Genomic DNA, 13,430 nt, shown 5'->3' on the forward strand with positions numbered 1-13,430 from the left:
CTCCACTTATGTAATGGGTTTTGTAAATAGTCTACGTTTAATACTCCTAATTAGTATCTAAACATTCGATGTGACACGTGCTAAAAATAAGCAATGGGAACCAAACGCGTGTTGGATCTTGAAAAGTGAACTAAAGAATTTCTCAAAAAAAATGCAGCCTTGTCAAAATTTCATGACAGCTATTAAATTATCAAAGAAATTGAGGAAATTTCTCATGACTAAAACATAACCTTACAAATTGTTTTGGCGTAATGTTGAGTTTTTTGTTCCTAAAGGAACAGCTATATATACATCTCTTCCATAAATTGTACGCACCAAGCAACATGGCAATTGTACATTCATTTTTCCATGATACCATCATTATATTATCTCGTTCCATTAGCCTCTGTATCAAAACAATGTAAAGGAAAGCCGGCAAAATTAAGTGCACAAGACCCACCAAGTAACTGACCTTTTCAAAGAGGAGAAAGGCATATTGTCCCTACTCTATTTTCCATATATTTCTGTCTGTATAAGATCTATTTGTTTCTTCCTATGATTATATTGCTTGATTGCCATCCTACCTGTCTTAAATAAATTAGGCAGTATCTTCTAGATGTGTGGTTGCAAAAGCAGTGATATGACAAGCAAACATTACTGTTTTGCATCAACAAGCTGTATCCAATTGAGCTACGAGATTACTAACATAGCTACGTAAATCATTCGAGGTAGCTAGCTCCCGTTCCATAGACCAATTACCAGGATAATAAACTGTTTGCTTGGTATAATATGGTATCAAAGTTTGTCACTGTCCATTTGGGTAATGGACATGCTATCTTAAATTGGAGAGCTTGCATGTTGCACACATTTTTTGAGTTCACTCCATACAAGCAAATGATGACACAACCCACTTATACCCTAGCAAAATGTCTATGGAAGCTTAAGATCCCGCTCAAGAAAGAGGTCTTCTTGTGTTACTTAGGTAGAGCAGTTATTTTGACCAAGGATAATTTTCCTAAAAGAAACTGGAATGGTAGCCTAAAGTGTTGCCTTTGTAGACACAACAAAACATACAACACCTTTGCTTTGAGTGTTGCTAGTTTGATTTGGCGCATGATCACTATTGCCTTGGGTATCAAAAAGCATACAATTGTTAGCCACATAATAAGCATTTAATCTTACGTATGTTTCCCTGTCCATAATGGATCATTGTAATAATTAATGAACACAGGCTATATGATGATATCAAAAGGCAGAAAATTGTAATTAATCAAATAATTGGTCGCGGGGGTGGGGGCACTACTGGAATTGCCGAGTGCCTCAGGCACTCGGCGAAGGCCTAAAAACACTCGGCAAAGAGTTTGCCGAGTGTAACACTCGGCGAAATGGACTCCGCGAACTTTCCCTCGGCAAACAGCGGAGTTGCCGAGTGTCAAACGTCGAGCACTCGGCAAATACTTTACCGAGTGTCAAAAAGCACTCAGCAAACATTTTTGGAAAAAAAAAAAACAAAAACACCAACCGCCGGCCACGGCCACCACCGGCCGCCACGCCCGCACCACGCCGCCTCGCCCGCTGCCACCCGCCACCACGCCGCTTCGCCCGCTGCCGCCAGCCACCATGCCGCCTCGCCCGCTGCCACCCGCCACGCCGTCACATCCGGCTGGGAGGGGAGGGGCCACCGCTGGAGAGAAGGGGAGGGGGCCTCGCCGGGGGAAGGAGGGGTGGCCGTGCCGCTGCCGGAGAGAAGGGGAGGGGGCCTCGCCGGGGGAAGGGGAGGGGGCCTTGCCGGGGGAAGGAGGGGCGGCCGCGCCGCCGTCGGATCCGGCCGGGAGGGCCCGTGCCGCCGCCGGATCCGGCCGGGAGGGGCGGGCCGCGCCATCGCCGGGGAGGTAGGAGGGGAGAGGAGGGGGAGGGGCGCCGGTAGGAGAGGGAGAGGGAGGGAGGGAAGGGGTGGCGGCGGCGGCTAGCCAGCGGCGGGGAGAGGGAGGAGGTGGGTCGGTGTTGCGCGGAGGAAGAGGAGGGGGGCGTCGGGCGTCGGGCGCTGCTGGGGGTGTCGCGAAGGAAGGAGGGGGTGCTGGGGTCGGGGGGGCGGGGGCAGGGTGAATTATTTGTTTTTGACGTTTGCCGAGTGTTTGATGTGGGACACTCGGCAAAGAAAAAGAAAAAAAATTTGCCGAGTGTGAAAAGAAAAACACTCGGCAAACATTCTATAATTACCTTTAATACATTATTAAAAATATCCAACAGTTCCAAAAAATTAGCAAAATGACACATGAAACAATATATGTTCTCTATTGCATATAAAAAAAGTTTTGTGGTCAAATCAAAACTCGATCGTCACTTTGACTCTAAATCTAATCGAATTCTTCTCAACGCTACTATTCTTCTTCGGAGATGCTTCGGTTTGTAAACATCGTACGTGACGAAATGTGCAAAATCTTCTCAATTTTTTACCACAACCTCCACATATGATATCATCACATCATGACAAATCTCATGATTTTCCGACTTCGTTTTCCTTTTTTAGAATTTAAAAATCATTTGATCACATGTTTGTGGTTATGTTTCCTGAACAAGATGTTTGAAATTTCTTTTCATTTCATGGGTAAGGCCTCAAACTGGGCTAAATAACATAAATATCATTTTTCTACTCATTTTATTCTATAATTTGAATCACTTGCAGTTCAAATTTGACTTATACCAAAAATTCCCTTCAAATGCAATTAATTAATTAAATATAGCAAACAAATCTAAAAATATATCAAATTTTAATATGAAGTACCACATGTTGTATGCGGGGAGTAGAAAAAATTTCAAGGTGAGAAGAGAAAAAAAAACTTTTGTTTTGTCGAGTGTCAAAAAAACACTGCCGAGTGTCTTTTTTGACACTCGGCAAAGCCCCCTCTTTGCCGAGTGTTTTTTTTTTGACACTCGGCAAAGAGGCGGGTTTGCCGAGTGTTTTTTTCTTGACACTCGGTAAAGACCCGATTTGCCGAGTGTTTTTTCTTTGCTGAGTGTTTTTAGCTTGGTACTCGGCAAAGAGCTTGTTTGCTGAGTGTTCGAAAAAAAACACTCGGCAATTTTTAACTTTCCGGTAGGGCGGGGGGGGGGGGGGGGGGGCTGGCATCACCAGGAAAACAAAAAGTGTTAAAATGGTTTGAACCCTTGGATTATGAAAGCAAGATCTGTTATATCAATATATATGAATACATCTTCTTCAAACCAATGCAAAGATGCCATACGTTTTTGCAATTTACCGTCAAGTTCGTCAACATAGTTTTGACGAGCACAGACTGACAGGACCATATCCCAGCCCCAATGTTGCATCTGGTTTCAGCAAAACCACAAACCTTGCGCCGCATTACAGGCATTATTACTATTGGTCCGTACAATATGCTCTAACAAGATGCAGGGTTAAATAATTTGAGCGAATCTTGGAGAAATCATGTGGGTGGAGTAGGTGATGAAAGACTGAGTTCTTGGTTTATAGCTATGCCAGATTACAGAGTTTGGAAGCATTGCTCTAATAATCTGCCGTCTTAGTTTTGTTTGGTCAGCGACCTACGGTGTATTAGGCCCCTAGCTATGTCCGCTTAAAAAAAACTGTCAAGATGGATTGATTCGAATTCATTGTACTTGGTGCAAGCGGTTATAAGTAGCTCTTGCAACTTGGAGCGCTTAGGTTTTTTTAAAACTATGATAATCTCAAAGTATTTGGTGCTTGATTGTACTTGATGCATGCATAAAATAGACACTGCTGTTTCTTCAGAACACAAGTTAATTACCTGCTGGCCACATTGCAGCTATACCTGCTAAGGGTATGGACAAACTCTTGTTCACACTCAAATCCAAATAATTATTATCCACTCCTTACCCTCCCCAATCCCACCCATATCCAGTGAATAATTAACTTTGTGCTATGTATATATACATATCCAATTGATAAATTGTACCCTCCCCGTACCTTACTCTCCCCATTTCTTATATACATATCCAATTGATAAATTGTACCCTCCCCATACCCTATACTCCCCATTTCTAATGTGTATATAATTTTCTACCCATACCCTCTCTATTTGAAGTAGGTGTGAATTTGGAGAGAGAGTACGGATACCCAAGGCAGGTATAATTGCAGCTTATAAACGTATGTGGTGGCTTCTTAATAAGCATCCAAATCCATTTCCGATGTTGCCTATTGCAGACCACCGCCATCAGGCATCAAATGGTTTCCAGCAGACCGTAGCGTGACCAGCCGACGACCTAATCGGCTAACCCATACGAGCTTCAGTCTTGTTATGCTCCAACAAACTAGAGCACCATCTCCAGATCGTGTGGTGGTGAAGCACTTCCCCGTGTATCAAATGCAGATACATTTAAAGAGGATGCAAGAAACGGATTTAGAGGATGATATTGGGGAAAAAAAAGGGACTTGTACCATATGACTATAGACAGACACTGCACATTAGGGCAGGAATAGGTTTATTTTACTGATCACCTGAACCCACCCTCAAAAATTGTTTAGTCCTCAGCCACCCTGAAGTGGCCACAGTCAAAACAAGCATTTTTGAATGTAGTGATAATCCATATTTAAGTTCAGGGTGGTATATCTGGTATTTGAGTAGTAAAAATATACTAGCATCGTAGCTTGTACTAACCTTTTGTGATCGTCAAGTTTACGAGAACCAGTTGTTAATATTCTTGTTTTAAAATAATCTAAAACCATAGATATTTCGGAATGTCTATATTTCGAACATTTTCTAACAGGACTTATTTTTTTATGTGTTCCCTTGGAATAAAAGACAGCACCATCATCTGTTTTCCCTAAACTTGTCCCCCTCAAAAACATTTTATAAGGTTCTGTAATCTCTAAACTATAGCAATTTTAGTTTACAATCGAGGTCATGATCTTACACGGTTATTGTAAATTTGTAACACTCGAGTCCCTACCCTAACTAAAGATTATATTTGGATAGAACGAAAAGGAGTGTATATGACCTGTTTGCAACAGCTTGTCTTGTATGTGTGCGCAATTCAGCTTGTGTTACAATTAGATGGGATAAGTGGTCGTCAGGTTCTGTTTTCCTTTTCCACGGGCAAGTGAAATCTGTGTGTACATGTGTCGTCAACGACGGCAAGACCCTCCTGGCCGCAATTTAGAACTCGACGCTGGCAGGCAAAAACTTCAAAAGCGAATTTTGTCCTTGCAGGCAAAAACCAGTGAACCTACCGGCTAGCGGCTACCACGTAAAGTAGCAGCAGTACATCTCTGTCGTTGAACTGCATATAGATGCAGAGCTATCATGGGGGCTGAATAATGCTGTGGAGCTTTAATTGCGAAGCTTGCTCTAGCTTTGCAATGGACGTTAGCTTTCATACACTTCCTCCATTCGCTTTTGATAGATATATTTCCAAATCTGAAAAATTCTCTTTTGATAGTTTTATTTCAGTCCAACTATCCATCCGTTTAATGATTGTCTTGGATCCGATGTATGACACTTCGTTCTTCCAATTGAGATTGGCTACATGGGCATCAAAAAGTGTAGGTCTTAATGAATCACTTATTTACAAGGACTAGTTAATGGCATGATTAAATGGATGATAAGTACGATGATAGGTAAAATTGTTTTCCTTTATCATTGTGTCAATAAGAAATAATACTATTAAAAGAGAATGAAGCGAGTACAGTCCAGGCCTATCCCCTTTCTAGATTAGTCCAGCCCTATCCCCTTTCTAGAATAGTCCAGGCCATCTCTGAGGGTTCGGAAACTTCAGATGAATTGAAAATTCCATATCTTTATGATGTACGCCTCTGGTGAGACGCCATAATTGTGGAATATTTATGAAAAATCCAGTATTCATGCTCGAACCAAACCAGTGAAATTGATTATCATTTCGAGACAGCAAGTGTTGTAGAAGGTACTAGATATTAGATTTATTCACACTGTATATTAAATTGTTGATGGACTCACAAAGCCTCTGTTGTCATGGCAATTGCCATCCTTTCGGTAATCTCAACTTAGTGGATATATAGTTGTGATTGATAGGGGGTGTTAAGATATTGTTAGTTTGTTATACACAGTTCCATATACCAATTGTATCTTCAGGACAGGATACGTTGATCTGTTTCTTTGCTTGTATCATAAGTATCTTGTAATCCAAGACGACTCCTTCTGTAAGCCATGCCATGGCTCTTCCCGGCTATTTATTTAACACGGAACCGTGAGCCCCCAAAGAGTTATCAAGTTACAACTCATCTCAGATGCATACACTCTAAAGTGCTGCATTATGTGCATATATACCCTTCAAAATGCGTCTTGGGGCCATTCCAATTTCCAGCTGACGCAGCACCTGGTGTTCCTTCAAAACGGTGCCATTGGTGTGCAACAGGGCAGCAGCTTTGCTTCCAAGAGCGACCAGACTGACAACTTCTTGTTGCACCTGCCCAGTAAAAGAACTCACGGCCAAATCAGACGCGACACCGCCCCAGCCTGCTGCTAAAATTATTGATTAAAAAACCAAGTGATAAACGCCTGCAGGAGCAAACAAGATTACAAGAACATGCAACATCAGTAAGTGATCATGGAATTTCTTCTGAATTTTCGGCTCCATAATGACCAAAGCTAGTGTACGAAAGGGCCTCGTCTGTCACAACATGCAGTTTATAAATGCCCACAAGGCCAGATGAGAAAATGTCAGAACTGCAACAGAGCAGAGACCCCTGTGACAAAACAAAAACATCAACATAGAAACAAGAAGGTACCCACACACACACAAAAAAAAAAGATAGAAACAAGAAGGTGACTAACATTTCGGCGCTCCTCATGGGCAACCCCAGCCAGGTTATCCTCTACTAGTCTGATTACATTGCTGTTTCATGTTTGGATAACATTGATTTTTCTTTTTCCTTCCTCTGCCCTTGTCATGTTCTTCAGCTTACGAGCTGTGATCACAACACTAATGCTCCTTCAGGGCATATAGAGAGCGCTAAGCACTAGTATGGATCACAAAATTGCTTCCGAGCTCATCACAATACTAATACTCCAGGAGCGTGCTAAGCAGTAGTATGCTGTATGGATCACAAAATCAGATCAGGCTGTTTATAAAACTTTCTTGCAGATTAAAAAAAAGGGGAAAAAGCAAAGTAGAGATGAAGCATAGCATGAACTGTCTCACGTTTCCTTTATTTAGCAGGGTGCCGTACCAGAGAACACAATTTCAACTGAGGAGCTACGAATCCGTAATGATTTGGAGGCAGATATAGAGAAGGATTTGGAACGTGAAATTATTGACAACATGTGCCGCCTCGCACGCCACCTTCAGAGGCTGTATCAGCACAGGCATGGAAGACAACTTATGGGCTCAGCTACTGATTGCCGGTTTTCAACGCCCCACGCAGAAAACACAGTTCTTTGGGAGATGAACATCAGGATAAAATTGGATGCCCAATGCCGGATCGACATAACCAAGATTGAAAACAATTCTGCTACCGTTCAACCAAATTCATGCCCCAGTACTGATCAATCTAACAACAGATCCTTGAAAATAAGGCACTGTGACGCAATTCATTGCAGGAAGCAACACAACCATCCAGTCCTGCCATGGAGATAAATGAATGAATAGGAATTGGGCATCGAGAATAATAATAATATGCTTAAAAACATCGGGATTTTCTGCTGTGCCAGAAAAAATAAATTAATAATATAATGTTTTTTTATTGCGATGAGAATATTATTTCCTTTTTGAGGAAAAGCGATGAGAATATTATGTAATTCCACTATGTATAGGAATACATCTTGTTCATGGAAAAATCATTTAAAACAATATTAACATGTCGGAAATTCTAATTAACAATTGACCGGTACCAACAAGCAACAACAAAGCAGAACATTGGGAACACAAATGGAAATTAGAGTGAATTTAAGGTGGGTGAGGACAAACAGAAAAAGGATTGAACTTCTGCTTACATTTGGTTCTCATGATATATGATAACTGAATCCATGTATGGTTGCCTGATCTTAGTAGTGCACATTCCCCTGAATTAGGTGCATTTGTCAATGTCTCACTCTCAGGATACAGTGGCATGTCCACCAGGCTTCATAATTCCTTGTCAAATCATCGCACATAGTTTCTCCAGCTGTTCCTTGTACTCCCTCAATCCCTAATATAAAATCTTTCTCCCTAAATTTAAATCATTTCATGGATGTTTAGGACAACTTAGGCAGGAAAAAATCCATCATGCCCCTCATTAAACAGGTAGGCCACCTCCTAATGGTCTTAATTTCTGACAGGCTATTGAGCTAATCCATGCATTGATGTCTGATTTTAATCATGTTGCATAGGTTACAACAAAAGTTGATCGCATTGAATAAGTTACAACAGAAGTCAATTTCACCAGAGAATGAGAAGTGGCAATTACGGCTCCACTTGGATCCCTTGCTGAGCACTGTATGACTTTGCTTGTCAAGGATACCCAGCGAGCAATGAGTTTGGATGTGCAGATAGTTTTCCTCGATGTTTGTGCAAGCAAGAATTAGCTTGCAAGTGCAGGAGAGGCAAATCGACTCACCCGGCCTGGCAAGACCTCATTGCCAGCGCCAGCAAGGGAAGGTGAGTTGACACCAGACTCACACCTTTCACAAGCAGACCCTACAACGAGAGCCGAGACTCACCTTTCACAAGGATTCGCCAATTTTATTGGCAAATGGTGAAATATCAATGGCAGGTTAGGTTTCACTAGGTAAGTTTTGCCGTCCAGAAAAGGTATGAATATTGGTATGCTGCATATTGCGATGGCAGGGGGTTCCAACATTAGAATCTGCTTATGCAATGTTACCTTCAAGCAAAAAAGACTTAATGTTTGGAGGGTCACAAGGAAGACATGAAAAACCAAACCAAGGGGAGACGCGAAACAATACCATTACCAAAAGTATCATTTAGGGGTCTAACCATGTTGGAGTGCTCAATAGGAACAAAAAATCAAGTAATAAGTGCCTTGGATTACCTGGATGCAGACCTAGCTTGCAAGTAAAATTACAGAACAAAAAGTCAAGTCATAAGTGCCTGCGAGATCAAACAGAACATGAATCAGCAGGTGACCGTCGAATTTTGTCTGAATCTTTGGCCTGATAATGTCCAGTACAAGTGTACAAAAGGTCCTGGTCCGGTACAATTTGCAGTGTCAAATGAGGTCAATGAAAAATGGCAGAACCAACACAGAGCACAGACCTTGGCCAACAATAAGAATATCAGCACAGAAATTTCCGTTCGTCAGCACAGTGGGCAGCCCTAGCCAGGTTATCTTCTACTCCCGAAATGTAGGTTGTTCTAGCTTTGTCCTAAGCCATACATTTCTAAGTTCGCCTAGGCTTACAGAAAAATAGATTAACATCTATGATACTAGATAAATGCCCTGCCAAAACATATTTGACAGTGGATTTAACAAAACTAATTTGATGTTGTAGATGTTGATGCATTTTTCTATAAATTTGGTAAAAGTTAGAAAAGTATGACTTGTGACATCGAAAACGAACTAGATTTTGGGACAGAGGGAGTACTAGTCTAATTAAATTGTTATTCCAGAGCTTTGACCTTCCCCTTCCTTTCCCTTACATGTTTTCAAGCTTCTCTGCTCCTACTATACTAATATTACTAGTTATTATGCTCCTTCCTGGGTATAGGGCAAGATAAGCAGTATTTTGGATCACATACAACTTAACAACTGCAAAAGGACACCAGCTGTTGTTAAAATTTACCTACAAATATCACAAAAAGCTGAAGCAAAGAAAAAAAGGTTGACAAGACACATAGCATGAACTATGTCACCATTTCTTTTTGCAAGCAGGGCAACACAGTTTCAAGTAAGGAGCTACAAATCCTATGATTTGGAAGCAGGTATAGAGGGCCTAGAACGCAAAATCATTGTCGACGCCTCGTGTGACATCTAAAGATTCTGTATCAGCACAAGGATACAGGGGAACTTATTAGTTTAGCTGCTGCTTTACCAGTTTCCACTGCACCATGCAGAAAACACGTTTCTTTATGAGATGAATATCAGGATCAAATTGGATGGCCAATCCAGGATCAGACATAACCAAGGTAGAGCCAGATTTTGCTGCAATTCAACCAAAGTCATGTCCCAAAATTGATCAATCTGACAAAATACAAGGTTCCATGATGATTAGGCATAGTGATACATACAGTGTATTGCAGGAAGTAGCAGAACCATCCAGTTGTGCCATTTAAATGAACAGGGAGCGTATATTTTAATTGAAGAACAATAATGCTATGCAAGTTAAGATGCGCTCATAATGTATGCAAGTTAAAGGGGTTTTTCTGGTGTGCCAGCAAATAAATAATATCATGTACTTCAACTATGTACAGGTATATGCCTTATTCGTAGGGAAACCAACAAAAAATATTAGAATGCTTGCATAACAATCACTTAACTGGAAGGGGACAACTGACACAAGTCATAGTGAAAATTGGGAGTGAATAAAATTTACAACACAGTTATGGCAGCAGCAATTTGGCTGTGAACATGAAATAGAACGCAATCTCAGCTAGAGTTAGCTGAAGATTAAAAGAATTAAGGTTAAAGACACTTTATTAAACTTCGCATTCTTAATGTGTACAGTTATATCATTATGATCTAGTTTGACAGAAAAAGAACACTAATACTGGAAACAGAACAATTCACCAGTTGAGCTTCAATAAAAATGCCATACAGTAAATACGGCCTTGAACTTGCAATGGCTAAAATACATTCCCCTAATCCAAGCATCCAACTATGCAAGGCAAATGATTCTTTGCCACATTCTTGAGGTATATTCCCAATCGGCATAATAGTATTACCGCACACACATGTTAATGACATAGTGAATCACTTAGATATCACAGGAACTCAGGTATGCTCAGCACAAAGGCATTCATGCACTACAGCAAGAAAATATATAAGCACCTTTTAGTACCATGATTTCAACCAAAATCAATTTATCAAAAGATCAGAAATGGTGTTTGATCATAATATTCATGAACTGATCCCTGGTAGGGTGCAAACAAAATTCCACCAACAAATTTCTCGGTAAACTAAAAGGGGGCAAAAGGAAATAGAATACAGCAAATTAAAATTGGCATACATGGGCAATGGATCATAGCAGACTGCCAAATTGAAATAACCACAAAGCTATGCATTGACAGCTCATTCCATTGGGCATAAACCTGAGTTTAGGAAATTCGACGCCACTAATCTACATAGCCTGAATCACTCCTTAAAATAAGATGTGGGGTATAAGCCTATTTACTGTAATCTCTGAAGCTTGAATCAATCCTTAACATAAGAGCTTCTATCTACTGCGCTGCACCTGGTGGTATGTTGCTGCTGCCACCACCCAATCCAGCTTTCTGCCCCAATTCCGCAAGTTGGTGAATAAACTCTGCCCCACTAAGAATTTCTGTTGCACCATATATAACATGCTTGGAAGGCTGTGTGCGTTGTTCTAGCTCCATCAAGCTCCTGTACTCAATGTAATTTCCACCACCGATCATGAAAACAGCAGCTTCTCTGAAGGGTCCTTTAAACTGACCACCAGTTCCTGACCTAGGAGCTCGTGGGTCAAAAAGGAGGTAGTCATCCACCTCTGGGTTTGGTTTCCCTTCCATTAGAGCTTCAACTGTCCTCGTCAAGGCCAGCTGCCTCCCATCTGACAAGAGATTCTTCACACCTGCAGTTACAGCGCTAAGGGACTGCCCATAAAGCTTCTCAGCCCAATCGACAATGTTGCTCTTGGTTGCTGTGCCTGATGCAGCAGCAAATTGAGTGTTTAATGCCTTTATCCTCTTCACGTACTGAAACGCTGACATGTCTACTTCTGATTCTCGAAGTGCAGCTTCAACCTGCTCCAATTCTGATGATGGTGGTGTCTCAAAGGACAGCAGGTAGGTCACAGCTAGCCGAAGCTTATCTTCCTTGGTGCCCTTCCCTTTAAGGAGACTCAGCAATGTGTTCCGGTCCACAGTGCCATTCACAAGCATATCATTCTCACAGTCACAGTATCCATCCAGAGACCTCTCCTTGATATGCCCAAGCAATGCTGTTGCAATATTTGTGTGCTTATCAATCATCTTCTTCCTTTCTGTCAGCTCAGGGAGCGAATTGACCGCATTCATGAGATGCCTTGTGTTGCCAATCAAATCAGTTCCATCGAACTCAACTCCACTGCCACCACCAGTGCGCTGGTTCACCTCATCCACATCCTGCTTGTACTTGGCAAGCTGTGCCTCAATTTCCTCAGCAACTTTGGGGAATGGTGACCAGCTGTTTGTGACCCAGAATTTATCGGAGTCATCCAATTCATACTTCTCTGCAGGCAATTTCAGCTTGTTAAGCTTCAAGCCAAGCACATCATGGACCAATGGCCGGTAGCTCCAGTCATGCTGCACCCCCACAGACAGCTCAAAATTCCTGTCGAAGAGGCACAGCACAGGGCGCTGGAACGACGCAACAGCGGCTGATGCAGCCTCCGTGAAGAGGTTGGGCTTGGCGAGTAGGTGGTCGCGGAACCGGGCATCGAGGGCAGCAGCGACCATCTCCGCAGGCCCTCCCCGTGCGCACCTGATAACGGGCACCACACCGAGCGTGGCGAAGACGCAGAAGAGGCCCAGCGCGACGGCGTCGACGAGGGACGTGATGTCAGCGTCGGCGGCGGCGGGGTCGTTGAGTGCCACGTAGGCACGGGGCTGGGCCAGAGAGAAGAGCCCCTCCTCGAGGCAGACGAAATCGATGTACTGGTCGGCAACGCGGGCCACGCGGCCCGCGCACGCGGGCGGCGCGGCGGCGCAGGCGGCGGCGAGGCGCTCGAGGACGGGCCGCGGGACGGAGGTGGAGAAGTTGACGTGGAACGACGCGTAGAGGCCCGCGGCGGCGTCGGCGGCGATGCGGTCCACGTTGGACGGCGTGGGGCGGACGAGGTAGACGGCCGGCGCGTCGGGGACCGCCTGCCGCGGCCGATCGATGCCGAGGGTGAGGGTGACGCCGTGGCGGCGGAGGTCGCCGACCTTGAGCACCGGCGAGAGGAGGGAGACGCAGGCCGGATCCATCACCAGGAGCTTGTACGCCTCTTCCTCCCCCTGCCCCTCTCCGCCGTTCGGCAACTGCTGCTGGTTCAGATGCAGCATCCGCACGATCACATCTGGATCGGAGGCAGAGAGCGCGGTTAGAGCCAGACATGGGCGCGCGCGCAGGTAGAGAGAGGGGGGCGAGGTCAGTGGGGACGAACGGAGAGTAAGAGCTTACCGAGCTGCTTGCGGCGGAGGCTGAGCGCCATGGCGGTGCCCCGGTGGTCGCCGGCGGGGATCAGATCGGATCTGGGACTCTGGGAGGGGAGAGAGGGGAGGAAAGAATGGAACGGGGGGAAGGAACCACTGGTTGTTGCTCGGGCGACTATGATTGA

General features: G+C 43.6%; 1 protein-coding gene across 1 annotated transcript; it reads right to left on the reverse strand.

Annotated features, from left to right (window-relative positions):
• Positions 1–10,951: 10,951 nt before the first annotated feature.
• LOC101763651 (SEC1 family transport protein SLY1) lies at positions 10,952–13,430 on the reverse strand. Its single transcript, XM_004983156.2, has 2 exons — positions 13,274–13,430; positions 10,952–13,169 (listed from the first exon to the last, which is right to left on the reverse strand). Exons 1-2 carry the CDS (start codon positions 13,302–13,304, stop codon positions 11,329–11,331), a joined length of 1,872 nt encoding a protein of 623 aa, XP_004983213.1. The 5' UTR covers positions 13,305–13,430; the 3' UTR covers positions 10,952–11,328.

The sequence above is a fragment of the Setaria italica genome, chromosome IX (assembly GCF_000263155.2).
Source record: "Setaria italica strain Yugu1 chromosome IX, Setaria_italica_v2.0, whole genome shotgun sequence".
In the NCBI taxonomy this organism is placed as follows: Eukaryota; Viridiplantae; Streptophyta; class Magnoliopsida; order Poales; family Poaceae; genus Setaria; species Setaria italica.